The 23851-nt window shown below is 39.9% G+C and overlaps 1 protein-coding gene across 1 annotated transcript; it reads left to right on the top strand.

Annotated features, from left to right (window-relative positions):
• Window positions 1-758: 758 nt before the first annotated feature.
• eed.S (embryonic ectoderm development S homeolog) lies at window positions 759-23206 on the top strand. Its single transcript, NM_001088885.1, is given in 12 exon segments — window positions 759-843; window positions 5473-5625; window positions 6820-6912; window positions 8657-8722; window positions 11446-11571; window positions 12303-12384; window positions 12642-12733; window positions 13356-13489; window positions 16250-16355; window positions 17627-17785; window positions 20331-20404; window positions 21951-23206. Coding segments are annotated over 12 exon segments (1281 nt in total). The 5' UTR covers window positions 759-774; the 3' UTR covers window positions 22078-23206.
• The last annotated feature ends 645 nt before the right edge of the window (window positions 23207-23851 follow it).

The raw sequence follows: 23851 nt of genomic DNA, 5'->3' as shown, positions 1-23851 counted from the left end.
CACTGCAGCTTTACTGTTATTGGTGACTGGTTGCAGTGGTTTGAAGTGTTGTAGACTCAGGAGAGAAATGATTTTCTTGTCTGTGAGGAATAGCTACTCTGCCGATTCCACTTGTCCCCCCTCCAACTATCAGAGTGTCGAGACTACAGGCCGGTTGTTATAGTTGTTGTGTCACAGCTCCCTGCACTGTCCCTATAATCACACGCGTATTGTACGTTATTATTCCTCACTTACACACAGGTCTGGACTGAGAATTACAACAGGCCCTGCCATTTCATGTACACAGAGGCCCAAACAGCCCTCACCAGCCCACTAAATAGTGACTTTCTATGGCACCTTATAGCAACCCCTCAGAACCAACAGACTGTCAGTCAGTCCAGGCCTAATTACACACATAACACACACACACACGCCTCTCTCACTGTCTCTGTATTTCAGGCTCACACTTCCGCTTTGTATTTTGTTATTCCATTCAGAGGATTTTATTTCATAATCTTATACCACTCGGCAGTAACATTACACGCACAACAACGCGCGAGGGACTTGTGTATAAAGAGCTGCTGGAGTATTTTCGGTAACATCTCTGCACCCGCCCAAAACCCGCCGTTATTTAGCCCTAATACACTCATGAATGAAAGGAAAAGGCTGCGCGCATGCGTACAGCGCCGGATCACATTTTTTTCTCTCTCAAGACTCGCCGCGTCGCGCAACTGTGACGTCACGTCTCGGCGGTGGAACATGTCTGAAGCTTCCGGTCGCGCGGCGGGAAACGAGATGCCGGCCAAGAAACAGAAGCTGAGCAGCGATGAGAACAGTAACCCGGAGTTGTCTGGGGATGAGAACGTAAGGAGGGGACTTAGTGAGCCACAAACTCATGTTCCTACTGATACTGCTGAGACATTCAGGTTATTAGGAGGCAGGTTGTTGGGAGGAGTAGGGGGAGAGTTACTGGAGCTGACACAATCTAATGTGGCGTCAAGTGAGGGGGGAGCAGGCAGGGGCTACTGAGGGGGGAGGCAGGGGCTACTGAGGGGGGAGGCAGGGGCTACTGAGGGGGAGGCAGGGGGTATTAAGGGAAAGGAAGGGTTCTCAGGGGGGACGGGGGAGAGGCTGTAGTTACTAAGGAGTAAGTCTTCAAGCAAAGACTAGTAAATAGGAGCTTTAGAGGAGCAGCTGAAGGTGTTGGGGCCAGGCAGGTGCAGCAGTTCAGTAACCAGAGTTGTCTGGGAATGAGAACATTAGGAGGGGACTTGTGGGTTCTGGGGATAAGTTGAAGCTGCTGCTGGAGGGCTGGCGGGAGCAAGTGAAGGTATTGGGTTGAAGGAATGAGTTATTGGGATACATTAGGGGGAGCTGGCTGGATAAGGGATCTGACAGTGTTGGGGAGGAATCTGGATAAGAGATAGTGGAGCAGGCAGAGTGGGCTACAGCGGTGGCTAGTGGTTCTTCAAACAGTGCCAGGAGAAAATAAATCTGAGGGACAGTCAGAAGAGCTAATGGGTATGAGAGAGCAGACAGATTAGATTATATGATATAAAGGAGTAGATGAGCAGGGGGTGTTACACACTAATCACTTAAGGTGGCCATAGACGAAAAGATCCGCTCGTTTGGCGACATCCGATCTTTCCCCGATATGCCACTAACGGGCATGGCTATGTCGGGGGTCCGAACGATCAGATTACGATGAGAGCGCAATGGGCTCAGACGGGATCGGTCGGGACAAAATCAAACCTGTCCGAACGACCGATCTCCGCCGGATGAAAAATGTCGGGACTCTCCACACACGGTCAGAAAATCGTACGAATCCTCGATAGGTTCTTTGCGTCTATGGCCACCTTTAGTATGCTGCCAAATCACCTCTGTGACCCTATCATCATTTATTTATATAGCCCTGTCAATATACGCAGTGCTTTAATATGCAGAGTAATGTCATATTACAATATGGTATCGTGTAGTAGTTACATGTATAGTTTCCTCTGCTCTCCTTGAAGGGGTGACCGTGTATTCGTGATTAAACTCTGTACCATCTACAGTCACATGCAGGTACCCAGTTATTGAAGCCAAACATTGAATAAATCAATTGCAGCTGATTTTATTGTTTTATTTATGTTTTTAGTCTTTATATATGTTTTCTCACCTTTTTTGGAATGCAATTTCATGGTTTTTTTTTTTTAAATGCCATGGAATGTGCTAATGCTTAAAGTAAAGATAATAATTGCAAATAATAGGTGAAACGGTAGATGCACATCCTAAATTTGAGGTAGAACAAGGATGTAAGCTCTGCCTGGGGGATGGGTGCTTAGACTCGTTAGTGTGTAACCTTGGTAATTACATTCAACTAACATCAGCCTTGAAATGAATGAGTAGCTGCAGTCATGCTTGTTATACGCTGAGCGTCATTTTAATAGCTTATTATATAGTACAGGTATGGGATCCATTTTCCAAAAACCCGTAATACTCAAAGCTCCGAATTACGGAAAAGGTCGTCTCCCATAGACTCCATTTTATCCAAATAATCCACATTTTTAAAAATGATTTCCTTTTTCCTCTGTAATAATAAAACAGTAGCTTGTACTTGATCCCAACTAAGATATAATTAATCCTTATTGGGGACAAAACCAGTCTATTGGGTTTATTTAATATTTACATGATTTTCTAGTAGACTTAAGGAAAGAAGATCCAAATTACGGAAAGATCCATTATTTGGAAAAACCCCGGTCCCGAGCATTCTGGATAACAGGTCCCATACTTGTCATATTGTATGAACATACAGACCTACAGGCAGATTTATTGACTTGGTTTAAAGGATAAATAAACCTTTAAAATAAGTGGATGTAAAATTGATGAGGGGGCTATTCTAAGCACTTTTGTAATTTACATTCATTATTCATAATTAAGTGCAATTTGTACTGTTAAGATGAATGAATTTTGTTACAACAGAGTCACCTGCAAAATGTATCCATATTAACAGTACATGTATCCCTTAATATCTTGGAATAAAAAGAAAATAAATCATGAATGTAAATGGCAAAAGAGCTTAGAATATCGCCCTCATCAATTTTACATTCACTTATTTTAAAGGTTTACTTATCCTTTAACGCTAGTGAGACAGGTGTCTGAATGTGACAGGGGATATTTAAACTACTAGATATCTACTAGAAATTTATTCAAACATTAAATAAACCCAATAGGCTGGTTTTGCTTACAATAAGGATTAATTATATCTTAGTTGGGATCAAGTACAAGCTACTGTTTTATTATTACACAGAAAAAGGAAATCATTTTCAAAAATTTGGAATTATTTGGATAAAATGGAGTCTATGGGAGGCAGCCATTCCGTAATTCGGAGCTTTCTGGATATCTGGTTTCCGGATAAGGGATCCTATACCTGTACAGGTATGGGATCTATTATCCAGAAGGCTCAGAATTATGGAAAGGCTGCCTCCCATAGACTCCATTTTATCCAAATAATCCAAATTTTTAAAAATGATTTCCTTTTTCTGTGTAATAATAAAACAGTAACTTGTACTTGATCCCAACTAAGATATAATTAATCCTTATTGGAAGCAAAACCAGCCTATTGGGTTTACTTACGACCGATTTTTCAAAGGTCGAAATTATGTGAATTTTTTTTACATAAAAATTCAAATGGGAGGTTATGTTGCAAAAAAACTTTAACGTCTAAAACTCGAACGGATATTCCCGACCAGAAAACTCGAATCTAATTCAAATTGAATTAGACTCGAAGCGAGTGTTTTCTCAGAAAAAAGAGCATTCTGGATAACAGGACCCATACCTGTAATAGTGTAAAGTAATAATAGTAGTATTCACCAGGTCATTTAACCCCCATGATCCAATCAATGTAATGTCTGCTGATTTGTAGCTGAAAGAAACTAGATCTGGTACAAACTTTATTAAGCAGTGGCAATACATGCTATTCAAGGTTTCCTGCTTACCTATAATGTGAAAAATGTTTAATTTATAAAATAAAATTGTTTGCAGCTGCTGCAAATTTAGTTTTTGAGTTAGAGTTAAAGAGCATTTGCGTTTCTCTCCATACCGTGTTTTATGGATTGTAGTCATACTGAGCCTAGCTTAGCTAATAATTAACTAGTTTAGCATTTATATTGTATTAAATCTATGAATACTTTCTTTTATGAAAGAGTTGGGGCTGCCATGGATATGGCATGAGTGCAGTCATTTTGGGCGCCTGCCAGGTAGCTTCATGCACAGGGTAATTCAAGAAGGAAAGCTACCAAAGCAGTTTTTTTGAAAATAGATTAGCCACAATAGTGCAAGCTATGTATTTATTCTGAAGAATGCTTTATCATACCTGAGTAATCAGCTCTTGAATCTCTTTGTATAGGATAGCAGCTGCCATATTAGCTTGGTGTGAAATCACTTCCTGCCTTAATCTTTCCCTACTCACTCATAGCTCTGGGCTCGATTTTACAGCAGGGAGGAGCAAACTGAGCATGCTCAAGCCCTAGCCCTGGAGGTTTAAGCTGAAAACAGTAAGTGTGATACAGAAGCCCATGAGTACACAATAGAAGGAAAGAAATGTGCTGTTTCTTTTGACAGAGGACTCAGAGCAGCATTACTTTGAGGGTTTACTGGTGTATTTATATAGACTTTTCTGATAAAGCTTACTTAGTTTTAACCTTTCCTTCTCCTTTAAAGAAAAAAAAATCGCTTTTTACCTTTTACTAACTGGCAATAGTTTATCTTGCTGGAATTCCAGGCAGTGGCATAGGGGTATATTTACCAAAGAGTGAAATTCCGCCACTTTTTATTCATTTCTATGGTATGTTTAAGAGTATTTATCAATGGGTGAAAGTGAAAGTTCACCCCTTGATAAATACACCTTTTAAAATGCCATAGAAATGAATAGAGAGTGGCGGAATTTGACTCTAGCGGGCTGTGGAGATCTCTAACTTCACTCTTTGATATAAACCCCATAGTGTTCTCCTTCACTTGAAAAAAAGGGTAGCATCCCATATGTGTGCTTTCTGTTCCTATAGAGTAGTTTATGACAGACAGCTAATGATGACAGTTCCTATAGGATTACTATAGAGTTTCACGTAAGAATAAACAAGCACTCGAGTGCCGTGCTCTTAATCTCATCTGTGGTCAGCCTGACCAGAAAAAAATGAATCTTGGGACAGACTAACTGCATTAAATGGAAATAATCCTTTTATTTCCAACTATAAATGGAGCGCTTATGGATTTGTGCATTTCCACTGTAGCAGCAGAAACAACATTGCATGCATGTGCTGCAGGAGAGCAGTTTTCCTATTTACGCATCCTTCATTATTGCAAGTATAGCTGGATAAGCCCCAGTTCATGGCATCAAGGGGTGAATTAAAGAATGGAAGATCAGAGTGCTGTGCGAAATGTGTTGGAGCAGAATGGTCAATAGTAAAAGGATAACATGTAAGAATAAAATAATGTTTTTTTTCCTGTAATATTTAGGATGATAGTGTCAGCATAGAGAGTGGTACAAACACAGAGCGCCCAGACACCCCGACAAATGCAGCAAATGCCCCTGGCAGAAAAGGCTGGGGCAAAGGAAAATGGAAGTCAAAGAAATGCAAATACTCCTTCAAATGTGTAAATAGCCTTAAGGTGAGTGCATGATTGCTGGAACTGGGAATGATTATTGTCATTTGTAGGATAAGTTACAATAACTGCCTTTGATACACTTTCATTGCTGGAAATCCTCCAGCACTAGGAAAGGTACTGGGGGGTACAGGTTTGGGATCCGTTATGCAGAAAGCTCAGAATTACGGAAAGTCCATCTCCCATAGACTCTATTTTATCCAAATAATCCAAATTTTTAAAAATGATTTAAATTTTCTCTGTAATAATTTAACAGTAGTTTGTACTTGATCCCAACTAAGATATAATTAATCCTTATTGGAAGCAAAAGCAGCCTATTTGGTTTATTTAATGATTACATGATTTTCTAAAAGACTTAAGGTGGCCATACACGGAGAGATCCGCTCGTTTTGCGTTGTCGACAAACTATCGGATCTCTCCCCGATATGCCCACCTTGAGCAATATCGGGCTGATCCGATTGTGGGCCCTAGGGTCCAACGATCGGATCCTAACGGTGGCTTTACGGGCGGTCGAATCGCGGGACTGCATCAACGAACAGATGCGGCCGCGATCCGACGGGATTTTTAGTCCCATCCGATCGAGATCTGGCCGACTTTCACCCAGATCTCTATCTGGGAAGTCCGTTCGGGGGGGGCCATACACGGGCCAATAAGCTGCCGACTCGGTCTGTCTGCAGCTTTTATCGGCCGTGTATGGCCACCTTAAAGGTATAAAGATCCAAATTATGGAAAGATACGTTATCCGGAAAACCCCAGGTTCTGAGCTTTCTGGAAAACAGGTCCCAAAGCTGTATTCTGTTCACCATGGTCCACTCAGTGATAGCTGGCAAAATCAATGGGACCCTCTCCACCAGTAACATAAGCATACTAATTAAGAAGCTACAAACAACTAATAGCAAAAGAGTCAAACAGGTAGCCATGTAATCCAAAAAACAAAACATTTTTTTCATATGTTCAGTTGCTCAAAATAAATGGCATAAGGGCTCTTTAAATTGTAGCTTGTTCTTCCGCAAACTGATAGTCGTGTATTAGTTGTGAATGCAAACGATGAAACTGTACAACATATCAGCAGACCCAGCCAAAGGAAAAAGAAGCAGCAGCAAAGTATTTGTCTGAAATGCACATTTGCAAGAAGCAGTTCATACCTCTAATTTGTGTTTGTTATGATTTTGTTTTTTTTACTTTGCGTCATTTCTGCAGGAAGATCACAATCAGCCACTATTTGGGGTTCAGTTTAACTGGCACAGTAAGGAAGGAGACCCGTTGGTTTTTGCCACTGTTGGGAGTAACAGAGTAAGTATTCTTATATAATACAGGCACTGGTATTTCTCCTGTCCTGCCTAGTGTGTGTTACATAAATGCTCTGGAGCTGATAGTTTGCTGTCCTGTATCCCAGCCTACATTGAATGTTCTTTATTACACACTTTTGGGGATTTGCATTTTAATGCATCTTTTTCATGAAAAACCCGATTTTACTATGTGTTAGTTCATCCAGTCCATTGTTTCTATTTCTTCAACAGAAAAGGCAGTTGTTGAGAAGGAACTTGTAAGTACTTTTGCAATGAACATTCATTATATATTATTTTTTCATTCCAAGATATTAAGGGATACATGTATTGTTAATATGAATGAATTTTATTACAACAGCGCCACCTGCTGGTCAGTTTCCCACCAGTCTGACCACCAAGTAGTCAAGGAAGTTGTCAGGAGAAAGAAAGAGGCTGCTCTGATGTTCTTCTGCTTAGGAAAGATTTGAGAAAGGTTTCTAATTGTTTTCCTAATCAGAAGAACATTAGAGCAGCCTCTTTCTCCTGACAGCTTCCTTGACTACTTGGTGGTCAGACTGGTGGGAAAATGACCAGCAGGTGGCGCTGTTGTAATAAAATGTATTCATGTTAAAAGTACAGATTTCCCTTAATATCTTGGAATGAAAAAATAATAAATAATGTTCATTGCACAAGTTCTTAGAATATCACCCTCATCAATTTTACATTGACTGTTTCCTTGTTACTTATCCCTTAATGCAGTCATATCAACCTGCTGCTATACATAATGTATTGATCATTGCTGGTTAAATGAGAACTAAAGCCTAACTAAAGAAGTAACTAGAAATGTTGTACATTATGTTTTGTGCTTCTGTACCAGGCCAAGGCAACCACAGCCCTTTAGCAGTAAAGATCTGTGTCTGCAAAGATGCCCCAGTAGCTCCCCATCTTCTTTTCTGCTGATTCACTGCACATGCTCTGTGCTGCTGTCACTTACTGAGCTTAGGGACCCACTCACAATATACAGTACACATAGAATAGAAATGTCACAATATAAGGCTGATTGGTAATTAATACAGATAATTACTACATGGCAGCACAGAAACCAGTGCAGTTAGCATCAGAATTTAATAATCAGCAAACCTGTAGCATCAGCTTATATTGCAGCCAGGGAAGCTCATTTTCTGCTGGATAATTAGAGACGAGCCCTAAGCTTAGCTTCTCAACAGCCAATCAGAGCCCACTGAGCATGTGAGTGTCACAGACACTTTCCAAGATGGTGACCCCCTGTGACAAGTTTGAAGTCCTGGATCATTGCTGCTATTGACAAGCTCAAACTTTAGCCTCGTGCAATAAGTTCAGTATATGAAATATGACATTTTTAGCCCTATTCATTGTTATGGTTTAGTTCTCCTTTAAAACACCATGTTTCCAAGTACTACACATACACTTTGAGTGAAGTAAATGAAAGCATCTGGACAGATCTTGCGTTTTGCTAGTGCATGGACTTGTAACAACCAGTCATGAAGTTGCTATCATTTTCCAACTTCCAGTAGACCACTATGAAGACATTACTGATTAATTTCTATGAATTACTGCCCTAATGCAATCCAGCAGTCGTGTTTGCACCTAGGTTATATTTTAAAATTGTGTTCATACCTTCTGGATAATGTTCATTGGGAAGTTTATTGTATTGAGCTTTATTATGTCTAGGAGATGGATTTCTGTGAATATATTTCTGTATATTCTCTAATCATGTCTTTCTCATGCAGGTAACATTATATGAATGCCACCCGCAGGGGGATATCCGACTGCTGCAGTCCTATGTCGATGCCGATGTATCCTTAACAACATGACTGAAGATTTTCATTCATCCAGGTCATGGTATATCTTATATAAGTAATTCTAAAACAACTGCACTTGCTGAGTAATCATTGAAGACGTTTCATTATCTGAGCAGCTTCTTCGGTTCAACTGACTGGTGTGGGAACTTTTCCACTAATCCAATCACAGTGGCACATTGTAACTCTTCAGAGAGGCAACATCTGAAACTCAGAGGGGTGTGTTTCTGTGTAGCTACTGTGATATTACCAAAGAACTGAAGAAACTACGCGAATGAGTCGTGAAACGTCTTCAATGATTACTAAGTCCAATTGTTAATTGCTTATACTAGATATCCTGTACAAGTTTAGTGTTTTGCTGAAAATATTAAGGAGAATTGCTTTTACATTATACTTGTGACATACAGTTATGTCCATAAATATTTGGACAGACAACTTTTTTTTTTTCTAATTTTGATTCTGTACATTACCACACTGAAACAACTTTTTAACACAATCCGTTAATTTCAGGGGTAATTGGACAAATTAAAAAACTGAAAATAAAATGTTCATTTCTAATACTTGGTTGAAAAGCCTTTGCTGGCAGTGACAGGCTGAAGTCTTGAACTCATGGACATCACCAGATTCTGGGTTTCCTCCTGTTTAATGCTCTGCCAGGTCTTTACTGCAGCGGATTTCAGTTGCTTTTTGTTTGTGGGCCTTTCTGTCGGAAGTTTAGTCTTCAACAAGTGAAATGCAACTCAATTGGGCTCAGATCAGTTGACTGACTTGGCCATTCATGAATATTCCACTTCTTTGCTTTAATAAACCCCTGGGTTGCTTTGGCTGTATTTATTGAAAAGTGTAGCGGTGCGCTACGAAGACTTGATGTGTGTCTGTGAAGAATAAAATGCACTGATAGGATAATACCATTAAGAACAAGGAATAGTGCGATCAATTGAAACTACTCGCAATCGGTTAACTGACGCTTATGCAGGGGAACATATACAGGATCCTAAGCTGGATTGTGCCTGTCTGGATCCTGTGAGTGAGTAGTTACAATTGACGGCATTATTCCTTGTTCTTAATGGTATTATACTATCCATGCATTTTATTCTTCACAGACACACAAGTCTTTGTAGCGCACTATTACTCTTTTCAATAAATTCTGAACCCTGGGACAAGTGATCCTGCAAACTCAGTGCTGCATCGAAGTGACCTCTATTTCTACACCGAGCGCAGAGTTCAACCATTTCCTATTAATTAATTGCTTTGGCTGTATGTTTTGAGTTATTATGAAACTCCTCCCAATCAATGTGACTGCATTTAGCTGGATTTGAGCAGACAGTGTCTCTGAACAGCTCACAATTCATTCTTGTGCTTCTGTCCTGTGTCACATGATGGATAAACACTAGTGTCCCAGTGCCACTGGCAGCCATGCACCCCAAGCCATCACACTGCCTCCCAAATGTTTTATACAGAACTGTGCTATGCTTTGGATCATCAGCTGTTCCACTCCTTCTCCAGACTTTTTTCTTGCCATCATTCTGCTAGAGGCTGATCTTGGTTTCATCTGTCCAAAGAATGTTTTTCCTGAACTGTGCTGGGTTTTTTAGATGTTTTTTTTAGTCCAACCTAGTCTTTCTATTCTTGATGCTTATGAGTGGCTTGTACCTTGCAGTGCACCCTCTGTATTTACTTTCATGCAGTCTTCTCTTTATGGCAGACTTGGATATGGATACTCTACCTCCTGGAGATTGTTGTTCACTTGTTTGGCTGTTGTGAAGGGGTTTCTCTTCACCATGGAAATGATTACAAGATAATCCACCACTATTGTCTTTTTTCGTTGCTGAGTTCACCAGTGTTTACTTTCTTTCTCAGGATGGACCAAACTGTCGATTTTGTCACTCCTAATATTGTTGCAATTTCTCGGATGGGTTTTTCCTGCAGCTTAAGGATGGCTTGTTTCACCTGCATGGAGAGCTCCTTTGACCGCATGTTGTCTGTTCACAGCAAAATCTTCCACATACAAACACCCCCCCCCCCTCAAATCAACTCCAGGGCTTTTATCTGCTTCATTGATAATGACATAACAAAGGAATTGCCCTCATCTGCCCATGAAATAGCCTTTGAGTCAATTGTCCAATTACTTTTGAGCCCCTGAAATGAAGTGATTGTGTTAAAATAAGGCTTTAGTTCCTCACATTTTTATGCAATCTTTTTGTTCAACCCACTGAATTAAAGCTGAAAGTCTGCAGTTCAACTGCATTTCATTTAAATGTATTGTGGTAATGTACAGAACCAAAATTAGAAAAACAAGTTGTCTGTCCAAATATTTATGGACCTAACTGTATAGTCTTGATGTGGTCATTCCAGCACTGTGACAGTCATGTTAACCACTGTACCAGAATTCTCAATCTATTATGTGAGTAGAACATGGAGGAGTTTGTGATATACTAAGGGGCAGGTTTATTAAGGTTCGAATTGTAAATTAGAATTTTCAAGTTGGATTTTTGGTCAACTCACAAATTTGAGTTGGGAATAATCCAAACTCGTTTTGGAGATTTATCATACCTCGACTGGAATCTGATAGGCCGTCACCTAAAACCTGCTGAGTTCATGTAGAAGTCAGTGGCAGAGGTCCTGAGACCCATTTGAAGATGTTAATGGCCTTACTGACATTCCATGTGTTCCATGTACATTCCATGTAAACCATTTCTCTCCTTAATTCTTGCAATCAGGCAGATGAGAACTTTTATACTTGTGCTTGGACGTATGACAGCAATACAAGTCACCCGCTTCTAGCAGTGGCTGGTTCTAGAGGAATCATTAGGATAATTAATCCTATTACTATGCAGTGTATCAAGGTAAGAACATTTTCCTTGCGTTTGGGGGACATAGGTTGCCCAATACATTCATACGTCCCTTATGGTAACTTGGTTATACTTGGGATAGAAGTCTAGATGCCTAGAGCTTTTACGCATTCCTTTGGCTTGATGAGATGTTAAAGGGGTTGTTCACCTTTGAATGAACTGTTAGTATGACATAGAGAGTGCCATTCTGAGACAATTTGCAATTGGTTTTTATTTTTTATTATTTGTAGTTTTTGAGTTATTCAGCTTTTTATGCAGCATCTCTCCAGGTTGCAATTTCAGATCCAAATTACTCTAGCAACCATGCATTGATTTAAATAAGAGACTGGAGAATGATTAGGAGAGGAGCCATATAGAAAGATGAGTAATAAAAAAGTAACTTACCGTACAATTGTAGCCTTGCAAAGCATTTTTTTTTAGATGGGGTCAGTGACCCCCATTTGAAAACTGGAAAGAGTCAGAAGAAGAAGACAAATTATTAAACAAAATAATATAAATAATGGAGTCCAAATGAAAAGTTGCTTAGAATTGTCCATTCTACAACATACTTAAAGTCATCTTAAAGGTGAACCACCCCTATAAATGACAACTCGGGAAACCTACTGCTTTTCAATACTTTGTCTTGTTTACTCATTTTATTACGTTGGTTTTTAACTGTAGGATTGCAAAGAGAATTGTAGTTGTGATGTATAACTTGCAGTGTATTTCCTTCCACTCTCTTTTAGCACTATGTGGGTCACGGCAATGCTATCAATGAGCTTAAATTTCACCCACGGGATCCAAACCTCCTCTTATCAGTAAGCAAAGGTAGGTGTACCGTAGAGCATACGTTCTAAAGGGGGGAAATTTTAGTGTCCAGTGGTTCATCGTTTATTTAAACATATTGTTTAAAACTGAATAAATATTCTAAATAACTGAACGTATTGAGATTAAGAGTAGCCTTGTGCAGCAGGGGGGAAAAAATACTTGTGGTAGTCCAGCTCCGTGTGTCTATTTCGATGAAGAATCTGGCGGCCGGTTTGTATGTGTCATAATCTTTACACCATGCTTTGTGCCTCCTACAGATCACGCTCTAAGACTTTGGAACATACAGACAGATACTCTTGTTGCCATTTTTGGTGGAGTGGAAGGTCACAGAGATGAAGTGTTAAGTGCGGTATGTATCTGTATTTCAGACTTGGGGTGGGGGGGGAGGCTTAGTGCTATGGAAACCCTTGTGTTCTTGCTTGACAGGATTTTACACTTTTCCATGTTCATATATAAACTCATCCCAATCAGATATTGATTGATGAGACCCTCATTTTAAATTCATGCAAGGGCCCATAATCCTGACTTGCTCAGCAGTAGTTTGGTATCAACCCCTATATAGCCATCTTAATGGATACGTAAACCTTTAAAATAAGTGAAAAATTGAGGGTGCCATTCTAATAAATTTTGCAATGAACATTCATTATTCTTTTTTCATTCCAAGATATTACAGGACACATGTACTGTTAGTGTGAATGAATTTTGTTACAACAGCGCCACCTGCTGGTCAGTTTCCCACCTGTCTGACCACCAAGTAGTCAAGGAAGTTGTCAGGAGAAAGAGAGAGGCTGCTCTGATGTTCTTCTGCTTAGGAAAGATTTGAGAAAAGTTTCTAATTTTATTCCTAAGCAGAAGAACATCAGAGCAGCCTCTTTCTTTCTCCTTTCTTCTGCTTAGGAAAGATTTGAGAAATGTTTCTAGCTATAGCCCAGCGTTGCATAATATTAATGCTGCCTCCTTATTTGCCTTAGGACTATGATTTGCTTGGTGAGAAGATCATGTCGTGTGGTATGGACCATTCCCTCAAACTCTGGAGAATTAACTCTTTAAGAATGAAGACCGCCATCAAAGAGTCTTATGATTACAATCCCAATAAAACAAACAGGTAATGCAGTGCTTGACTGAACACAGGGCAATATTTGATATCCAAGTAATATTGCTTATTGCAGGCATGCAATTAAAATAGCAGCTTAAATGCAGCAGTGCTATAATCACTCAGTAACTACAAGTGCAGATGCAAGGATCGGTTTGTGTATGTGTCACTACAAATGGCAACTATTTATTTTTATATTTGGTTAATGGGGTTGTTCACCTTTGAGTTAAATTTTAGTATGACGTAGAGAGGGATATTCTGAGACCACTTGCACTTGTTTTTCATTTTTTATTTGTAGTTTTTGAGTTATTTAGCTCCAGTTAGCAATTTCAGCAAACTGGTTGCTAGGATCCAAATTACCCTAGCAACCATACACTGATTTGAATAGGCAAGGCCTGAATAGAAAGGTGAGTAATAAAAAGTAGCAATAACAATACATTTGTAGTTTTAAAGAACATTTGTTTTTAGTTGGGTCAGTGACTCCCATTTGAAAGCTGGAAAGAGTCAGAAGAAGGCAAACTATTAAAAATAAATAAGGAGGATCAATTGAAAAGTTGCTTAGAATTAGCCATTCTATAACAAACTAAACATTAACCTAAAGGTGAACCAAACCTTTAAAGGGGTTGTTCACCTTTGAGATAACATTAGTATGATGTAGAGAGTGATATTCTCAGACAATTTGCAATTGGTTTTCATTTTTTATTTGTTTTTTTTACTTATTGAGCTTTTTATTCAGTAGCTCTCCAGTTTGCAATTTCAACTGTCTGGTTGGCAGGGTCCAAATTCCCCTAGCAACCTGGCACTGATTTTAATAAGAGATTGGAATATGAATAGGAGAGGCCTGAATAGAAAGATAAGTAATACAAAGTAACAATACACTTGTAGCCTTACAGAGCATTTGTTTTTTAGAAGGGGTCAGCAATGCCCATTCGAAGGCTGCAAAGAGTCAGAAGGAAAAGGCAAATAACTGGGGCTAGACATTTTGTCAATTTCTCAGCTGAGAGAAATGCTTTCTGGCAGGCTGCTGTTTTTCCTTCTCAATGTAACTGAAGGAGTCTCAGTGGGACATGGGTTTTTTCTATTAAGTGTTGTTCTTAGATCTACCAGGCAGCTGTTATCTTGTGTTAGGGAGCTGCTATCTGGTTACCTTCCCATTGTTCTTTTATTTGGCTGCTGGGGGGGGGAAGGGAGGGGGTGATATCACTACAACTTGCAGTACAGCAGTAAAGAGTGATTGAAGTTTATCAGAGCACAAGTCAAATGACTTGGGGCAGCTGGGAAATTGACAATATGTCCAGCCCCATGTCAGATTTCAAAATTGAATATAAAAAAATCTGTTTGCTCTTTTGAGAAATGGATTTCAGTGCAGAATTCTGCTGGAGCAGCACTATTAACTGATTCATTTTGAAAAAAACATTTTTTTCCATGACAGTATCCCTTTGAAGGTGAACCACCCTTTTAAGCCCTCTACTCTATTTCCCAATAGCCTACATGGGAGGATGGTGTTATAGAGGCGGCTCCTAGTTGTGATACTATTGGGAATATTTTTACTTTTTTTTTCTCTTGGTATGGCCACATGTAAATGAATTGATATTTTAACGAAACCTTTATTCTCTCAAATCGTATTATCATCATCCCAGGGTTCTAATCCTATTTCAAAAAACCAATAGGGGCAAGTTCAACCGAATAAAGCTGTAAATGGCACAATCCTCAGCAGGTTTAGTTCTTCTCAGATCTTGTACAGAAGTGCCATGAAATTGTACTAATATTCCAATGACTGCAGTTACTCACTTGTTCTGTCTAACCCAGTCCTGGATTTTGTAAATCCTCACCATCTACTGCTGGTCCAGAGCTGCAACCCACTGCTATCTGAGCTTTAGAGGGGTGTAAAGGAAAGTGCATTTCAATGTTTATACACAATTCGGGGTTAAGGGAGGGGTCTTCAAAATAGGGATGCACCGAATCCACTATTTTGGATTCGGCCGAACCCCCGAATCTTTTGCGAAAGATTTGGCCGAATACCGAACTGAATCCGAACCTTAATTTGCATATGCAAATTAGGTGTGGGAAGGGGAAAACATTTGACTTCCTTGTTTTCTGACAAAAAGTCACACAATCTCCCTGCCCCTAATCTGCATATGCAAATTAGGATTCAGATTTGGTTCGGCTGGGCCTAAGGATTCGGCCGAATCCTGAACCAAATCCAGGATTCGGTGCATCCCTACTTCAAAACATTGGCTTTGTTAGTCCTTTAAGTTAACTTTAATGGCTATTCTAAGCAACTTTTCAATTGGATTTCATTTTTTTTTTTTAATAGTTTCTGAATTATTTTCCTTCTACTTCTGATTCTATCCAGCTTTAAAATGGGGTCACTGACCCATCTAAAAAACAAATGCTCTGTAAGGCTACAAATGTACTGTTATTGTTACTTTTTATTACTCCTCTTTCTATTCAGGCCTCTCCTATTCATATTCCAGTCTTATTCAATTCAATGCATGGTTGTTAGGGTAATTTGGATCATAGCAACCAGATGGCTGAAATTAAAAACTGGAGAGCTGCTGAATAAAAAGTTAATTAACTCAAAACCACAAATAATAATTAATGAAACCCAATTACAAATTGTCTCAGAATATCTCTCTCTACATCATACTAAAAGTTAATTTAAAGGTTAACAACCCTTTAAGATCACATATATTCATTTTTTTAGTGAAATATTGATTGTTTCAGGTTAGATTTGTGCCATAAAAATCCACATTTGTTTTCTCATTGCAGGCCATTTGTCTCACAGAAGGTCCATTTTCCTGATTTTTCCACAAGGGACATTCACAGAAACTATGTAGATTGTGTCCGGTGGTTAGGAGACCTTATTTTGTCTAAAGTGAGTGTTTGCTGTCAGAAGGACATAAAGCTGAAACTTGTAATTGATCTGTCAATCATTATTTTATTCCCACATTAGTGGTATTTTCTGGTCATTTAAAGGAGAACTAAATCCTACAAATGAATGTGGCTAAAAATGCCATATTTTATATAGTGAATTTATTGCACGAGGCTAAAGTTTGAGCTTGTCAATAGCAGCAATGATCCAGGACTTCAAACTTGTCACAGGGGGTCACCATCTTGGAAAGTGTCTGTGACACTCACATGCTCAGTGGGCTCTGATTGGCTGTTGAGAAGCTAAGCTTAGGGCTCGTCACTAATTATCCAGCAGAAAATGAGCTTCCCTGGCTGTAATATAAGCTGATGCTACAGGTTTGCTGATTATTAAATTCTGATGCTAATTGCACTGGTTTCTGTGCTGCCATGTAGTAATTATCTGTATTAACTACTAATCAGCCTTATATTGTGACATTTCTATTCTATGTGTACTGTATATTGTGAGTGGCTCCCTAAGCTCAGTAAGTGACAGCAGCACAGAGCATGTGCAGTGAATCAGCAGAAAAGAAGATGGGGAGCTACTGGGGCATCTTTGGAGACAGATCTTTACTGCTAAAGGGCTGTGGTTGCCTTGGGCTGGTACAGAAGCACAAAATATAATGTACAACATTTCTAGCTACTACTTTAGTTAAACTTTAGTTCCCCTTTAAAATCAATGGGCTGGAAAAGGACCTGTATAATGTTTTCTTATTTAATTAGTATTATGTATAGGATGGTTTTGGAGGAGAATAGAATGTAAGTGTACTTTAAAGAGGGATTTCTAACGTATGCAAGTGTCTGTTTTAGGGATACATTGAATCCAGGATTCGGTTCTGGATTCTGCCTTTTTCAGCAGGATTTGGATTCGGTCGAATCCTTCTGCCAAACCGAAACCTGATTTGCATATGCAAATTAGGGGCAGGGAGGGATATTGTGTGACAAAACAAGTGTGTAAAAAAAAATTCCCCTTCCCATACCTAATTTGCATATGTAAATTAGGATCGAAGGTTTTCGGGGTACGGCCGTATCCAAAATAGCGGATTCGGTGCATTTCTAGTCTGTTTATAGTGTTTTATATCTGTAACCATTTAATTTGTCAGAACCCAAAATGTTGGAACACTGAGTTGTGGTTGTTTAAATGAAAAAGATTATTCTGTCTAGATTCAAATAGACAAAATTCTAACGCAGTAACCGATATCTGTGTAGATTCTTAATGCGACTCCTCTATAATTTCAGTCTTGTGAAAATGCCATTGTGTGCTGGAAACCTGGTAAAATGGAAGATGATATCGAGAAGATCAAAGCCAGCGAGTCCAATGTCACCATTCTCGGCAGATTTGATTACAGTCAGTGTGATATTTGGTATATGAGGTTTTCAATGGACTTCTGGCAAAAGGTAAGTTCCATTCCCTTCTTGTGATAAATCTCCCTTGTTATAAAGTGTTTTTTTTTTTTTTTTACTATTTTGCTAAAATCAACAAGTCCTTCCCAAAATCTGTGTCAAAGCAACTGTTCACCTGTTTCAATTACTCGCTGATATTTCTCAGCACCTGAAGTTAAAAAATTGTACAGTTTACTGTCATGGACTTTAGTAAAAGTTTGGAGAGCAGAGTCTTCATATAGTCCGGTGCCTGCAGAGGGTTTAGGACTTTGTGGGGGGAAAAAAGCCTGACCATGCAAGTTATCCTGGACCTGCTTAGCTCAAGTGTGTGGGTCTCTTTAGTTTGCAAATTAAAAAAAATCATAAGGTCTTGATCCACCTCCCGGACTGGTCACTTCCAGTGCATAGTGACATCACTTCTGGATTGCACATCCTTATATGAGATGAGCTACACTGAAAACACTTGAAATGCCAGAGATGAATGTATTGAATTGTAACAGTTTAGAGTCCGTGTCCTGAGATTCTATCTATCTGTATAACAGAACATTCTGTCCCAGTGGCTGCACAGATCCTATCTGATCCCCACTGTAAGCATCAGTCCTGTCCTGCTTTATGGCAGCTGAGATTCTAGCTATCTGTATAACAGAACATTCTGTCCCAGTGGCTGCACAGATCCTATCTGATCCCCACTGTAAGCAGCAGTCCTGTCCTGCTTTATGGCAGCTGAGATTCTAGCTATCTGTATAACAGAACATTCTGTCCCAGTGGCTGCACAGATCCTATCCGATCCCCATTGTAAGCAGCAGTCCTGTCCTGCTTTATGGCAGCTGAGATTCTAGCTATCTGTATAACAGAGCATTCTGTCCCAGTGGCTGCACAGATCCTATCTGATCCACACTGTGAGCAGCAGTCCTGTCCTGCTTTATGGCAGCTGAGATTCTAGCTATCTGTATAACAGAGCATTCTGTCCCAGTGTCTGCACAGATCCTATCTGATCCCCACTGTAAGCAGCAGTCCTGTCCTGCTTTATGGCAGCTGAGATTCTAGCTATCTGTATAACAGAGCATTCTGTCCCAGTGGCTGCACAGATCCTATCTGATCCCCACTGTAAGCAGCAGTCCTGTCCTGCTTTATGGCAGCTGAGATTCTAGCTATCTGTATAACAGAGCATTCTGTCCCAGTGGCTGCACAGATCCTATCTGATCCCCACTGTAAGCAGCAGTCCTGTCCTGCTTTATGGCAGCTGAGATTCTAGCTATCTGTATAACAGAACATTCTGTCCCAGTGGCTGCACAGATCCTATCTGATCCCCCATTGTAAGCAGCAGTCCTGTCCTGCTTTATGGCAGCTGAGATTCTAGCTATCTGTATAACAGAGCATTCTGTCCCACTGGCTGCACAGATCCTATCTGATCCCCATTGTAAGCAGCAGTCCTGTCCTGCTTTATGGCAGCTGAGATTCTAGCTATCTGTATAACAGAGCATTCTGTCCCAGTGGCTGCACAGATCCTATCTGATCCCCACTGTAAGCAGCAGTCCTGTCCTGCTTTATGGCAGCTGAGATTCTAGCTATCTGTATAACAGAGCATTCTGTCCCAGTGGCTGCACAGATCCTATCTGATCCCCACTGTAAGCAGCAGTCCTGTCCTGCTTTATGGCAGCTGAGATTCTAGCTATCTGTATAACAGAACATTCTGTCCCACTGGCTGCACAGATCCTATCTGATCCCCATTGTAAGCAGCAGTCCTGTCCTGCTTTATGGCAGCTGAGATTCTAGCTATCTGTATAACAGAGCATTCTGTCCCACTGGCTGCACAGATCCTATCTGATCCCCATTGTAAGCAGCAGTCCTGTCCTGCTTTATGGCAGCTGAGATTCTAGCTATCTGTATAACAGAGCATTCTGTCCCAGTGGCTGCACAGATCCTATCTGATCCCCATTGTAAGCAGCAGTCCTGTCCTGCTTTATGGCAGCTGAGATTCTAGCTATCTGTATAACAGAGCATTCTGTCCCAGTGGCTGCACAGATCCTATCTGATCCCCATTGTAAGCAGCAGTCCTGTCCTGCTTTATGGCAGCTGAGATTCTAGCTATCTGTATAACAGAGCATTCTGTCCCAGTGGCTGCACAGATCCTATCTGATCCCCATTGTAAGCAGCAGTCCTGTCCTGCTTTATGGCAGCTGAGATTCTAGCTATCTGTATAACAGAGCATTCTGTCCCAGTGGCTGCACAGATCCTATCTGATCCCCATTGTAAGCAGCAGTCCTGCCCTGCTTTATGGCTGAGATATTCGTTATCTTTATCACAGGATCTGTGCCACTGTGCTTCCCAACCATGTTGTTCATTTCTCCAAGGTATCTTCATAAATTGAGCCAATGTAGTTTTTATTATAAAGAAAAAGGTAAAATTGATCAGTAAGGCAAATGGAAATTATGTAAAATTCCTGTAATTTTTTTCTGAATGGCAGTGTTGTAGAAACAGCATAGACTTACAGCATAGTTCCACTGTACCCGGCCCATTGCTATCATGTATCATTATATCATGTCTTTTTCTTGCTAAGATGCTGGCCTTGGGTAACCAAGTAGGAAAGCTCTACGTCTGGGACTTGGAAGTAGAAGATCCACATAAGGCCAAGTAATGTCTCTTTTCAATCTTTTTAGTAGGTTTAATTAGTGCTTTGTGCCTTGCTGTAATGTGCTATTTATGTTTGTCATTTTCAGGAAATCTTTTCTTAATATTGCAATATTGTGAGGGATACAATTGAGTGACGAATAACTGTGTATGTTGTGCAAATAAAAACAAAATAAAAAGACTGGATTAAAGGAGGCAAACCGTTAATGGATAAGGAAAGACTTTTCTAAATAAGCTTTATAAGAAAGGCCTATATAAATACACCAGTAAAGGAGAAAGAAAGAGGCTGCTCTGATGTTCTTCTGCTTAGGAATAAAATTAGAAACTTTTCTCAAATCTTTCCTAAGCAGAAGAACATCAGAGCAGCCTCTTTCTTTCTCCTGACAAATTCCTTGACTACTTGGTGGTCAGACTGGTGGGAAACTGACCAGCAGGTGGCGCTGTTGGAACAAAATTCATTCATATTAAAGGGATACTGTCATGGGAAAACATGTTTTTTTCAAAACGCATCAGTTAATAGTGCTTCTCCAGCAGAATTCTGCACTGAAATCCATTTCTCAAAAGAGCAAACAGATTTTTTTATATTCAATTTTGAAATATGACATGGGGCTAGACATATTATCAATTTCCCAGCTGCCCCTGGTCATGTGACTTGTGCCTGCACTTTAGGAGAGAAATGCATTCTGTCAGGCTGCTGTTTTTCCTTCTCAATGTAACTGAATGTGTCTCAGTGAGACATGGGTTTTTACTATTGAGTGTTGTTCTTAGATCTACCAGGCAGCTGTTATCTTGTGTTAGGGAGCTGTTATCTGGTTACCTTCCCATTGTTCTTTTGTTTGGCTGCTGGGGGGGGATGATACCACTCCAACTTGCAGTACAGCAGTAAAGAGTGATTGAAGTTTATCAGAGCACAAGTCACATGACTTGGGGCAGCTGGGAAATTGACAATATGTCTAGCCCCATGTCAGATTTCAAAATTGAATATAAAAAAATCTGTTTGCTCTTTTGAGAAATGGATTTCAGTGCAGAATTCTGCTGGAGCAGCACTATTAACTGATTCATTTTGGAAAAAAACTTTTTTTCCCATGACAGTATCCCTTTAAGACTACATGTATCCCTTCATATCTTGGAATGAAAAAAAGAATAAATACATTTTCATTGCAAAAGTTCTTAGAATAGCCCCCGTCGCAATTTTACATTCACTTATTTAAAGGTTTACTTATCCTTTAAATTCAGTCCTTTTGTTTGCATTTGTCAGCTTGGAATGCACCAAACCAGATGGTCTATAAAGGCAGTTTTAAGTATATTTAAAAAAAATCTGTTTATGGTTAAGTCCCTTTACATAGACTGTTCCATTATACACAATTGTAGTTTCAGTTGTGTACTTCTCACAGTTAATGAGACAAGCCTGGATATACAGTTTGTGAGAAAAGAGACAGCCTGTGTGTGCAGTGGAACAGAGGAAAGACATATTTACTTACCATGGAGTATATCACAAGGAAGATCTGTCTGGATATCAGGTAACCATTGTTCATTATTCCTTTTGTAGGTGTACAACACTCACGTACCCCAAATGTGCGTCAGCAATCCGACAGACGAGTTTCAGCAGAGACAGCAGTGTCCTCATAGCCGTGTGCGACGACTCTACCATCTGGCGATGGGACAGGCTGCGGTGAATTCCGGCGCAGAACACTCCCAATGCTCCGTTTTGTATAATGCAATCTCGAGTTTGTGCCGACTAGTGTCTGGACGAAGTGTGTTGGCTGTAGCCAAGTGTAGTGTGCGCCTCTCTTATGCCTTTTTACGTACTGTTTTTCCAGCTACATTTGAGCAGCTTTTAATAAAAATTTATTTTTGTACAGTTTTTTCTAATGTCTGTTTTTATGGATTTCAAAGGGATCCTGTCATCGGAAAACATGTTTTTTTCAAAACACATCAGTTAATAGGGCTACTCCAGCAGAATTCTGCACTGAAATCCATTTCTCAAAAGAGCAAACAGATTTTTTTATATTCAATTTTGAAATCTGACATGGGGCTAGACATATTGTCAATTTCCCAGCTGCCCCAAGTCATGTGACTTCTGCCTGCACTTTAGGAGAGAAATGCTTTCTGGCAGGCTGCTGTTTTTCCTTCTCAATGTAACTGAATGTGTCTCAGTGGGACATGGATTTTTACTATTGAGTGCTGTTCTTAGATCTACCAGGCAGCTGTTATCTTGTGTTAGGGAGCTGCTATCTGGTTACCTTCCCATTGTTCTTTTGTTTGGGGGAGGAAAGGGAGGGGGTGATATCACTCCAACTTGCAGTACAGCAGTAAAGAGTGATTGAAGTTTATCAGAGCACAAGTCACATGACTTGGGGCAGCTGGGAAATTGACAATATGTCTAGCCCCATGTCAGATTTCAAAATTGAATATAAAAAAATGTTTGCTCTTTTGAGAAATGGATTTCAGTGCAGAATTCTGCTGGAGCAGCACTATTAACTGATTCATTTTGAAAAAAAAATTTTTTTTCCCCATGACAGTATCCCTTTAATTTATGTACTGTAAAATGTATATGACATTTGGTTTGTTTCATACAGGCACGTCTGAAGCCAGAATACGTTGGTTTTGTAAATATCGTATTTGTAGCATTTTATTTTTATTTTTAAATAACGTAACGGTTTATTTAAGTGAAAGTCTTATTGTGAGGGTTATTTTCAGTAACTACCAAACTGACATCGTTCAAAATGCCCCTTTAGAACTGACCTGAAATACAATGTTGTGGCTTGTTCTGGAGAATTTGTTTAATAAATGAAGCAATGGAAACCTTCCTCTCTATCTCGTAACAGGAGATGCTTCCAGCACATCTCTTTGGGAACCTCAACTGTGTGTAAATAAATGACGTGTGCTTTGTGTGTTAAAGTTCAGCCGGAATTGCTGATCTTTAAAGGAGAAGGAAAAAGTCGTTTACCACTTAAGGGTGCCAAATGTTAGGCACACCCAAGAAGGGATGCACCAAATCCACTATTTTGGATTCGGCCGAATCCTTCACGAAAGATTCGGCCAAATCCGAACCCTAATTTGCATATGTAAATTAGGGAAGGGGAAAAAAAATTTTTACTTCCTTGTTTTGTGACAAAAAGTCATGCGTTTTCCCTCCCCGCCCTAATTTACATATGCAAATTAGGATTCGGTTCGGCTGTGCAGGGGGATTCGCCGAATCCGAATCCTGCTGAAAAAGGCTGAATCCCGAACCCAAGTGATTGTATTTACTTACCTGAAACTCTGGGGTTATACCAGTGAGCACCACGGAGCGATCCTCTTCCGGCTTCTTCATTCTTCAAATTTCCCGGGGCAGACGCATGCGCAGTAGAACGAAATAGCGACTTTTTAGTTGAAGTTCAGCTTTTCACTCTACTGAGCATGTGCAGCCGCGAAAAGAAAGAAGCCGGAAGAGGATCATTCTGTGGT

This window comes from Xenopus laevis, chromosome 2S (genome assembly GCF_017654675.1).
Source record: "Xenopus laevis strain J_2021 chromosome 2S, Xenopus_laevis_v10.1, whole genome shotgun sequence".
Classification (NCBI taxonomy): Eukaryota; Metazoa; Chordata; class Amphibia; order Anura; family Pipidae; genus Xenopus; species Xenopus laevis.
Note: the sequence above shows the minus strand (reverse complement) of the source record. Positions and strands in the feature narration are given on the sequence as shown.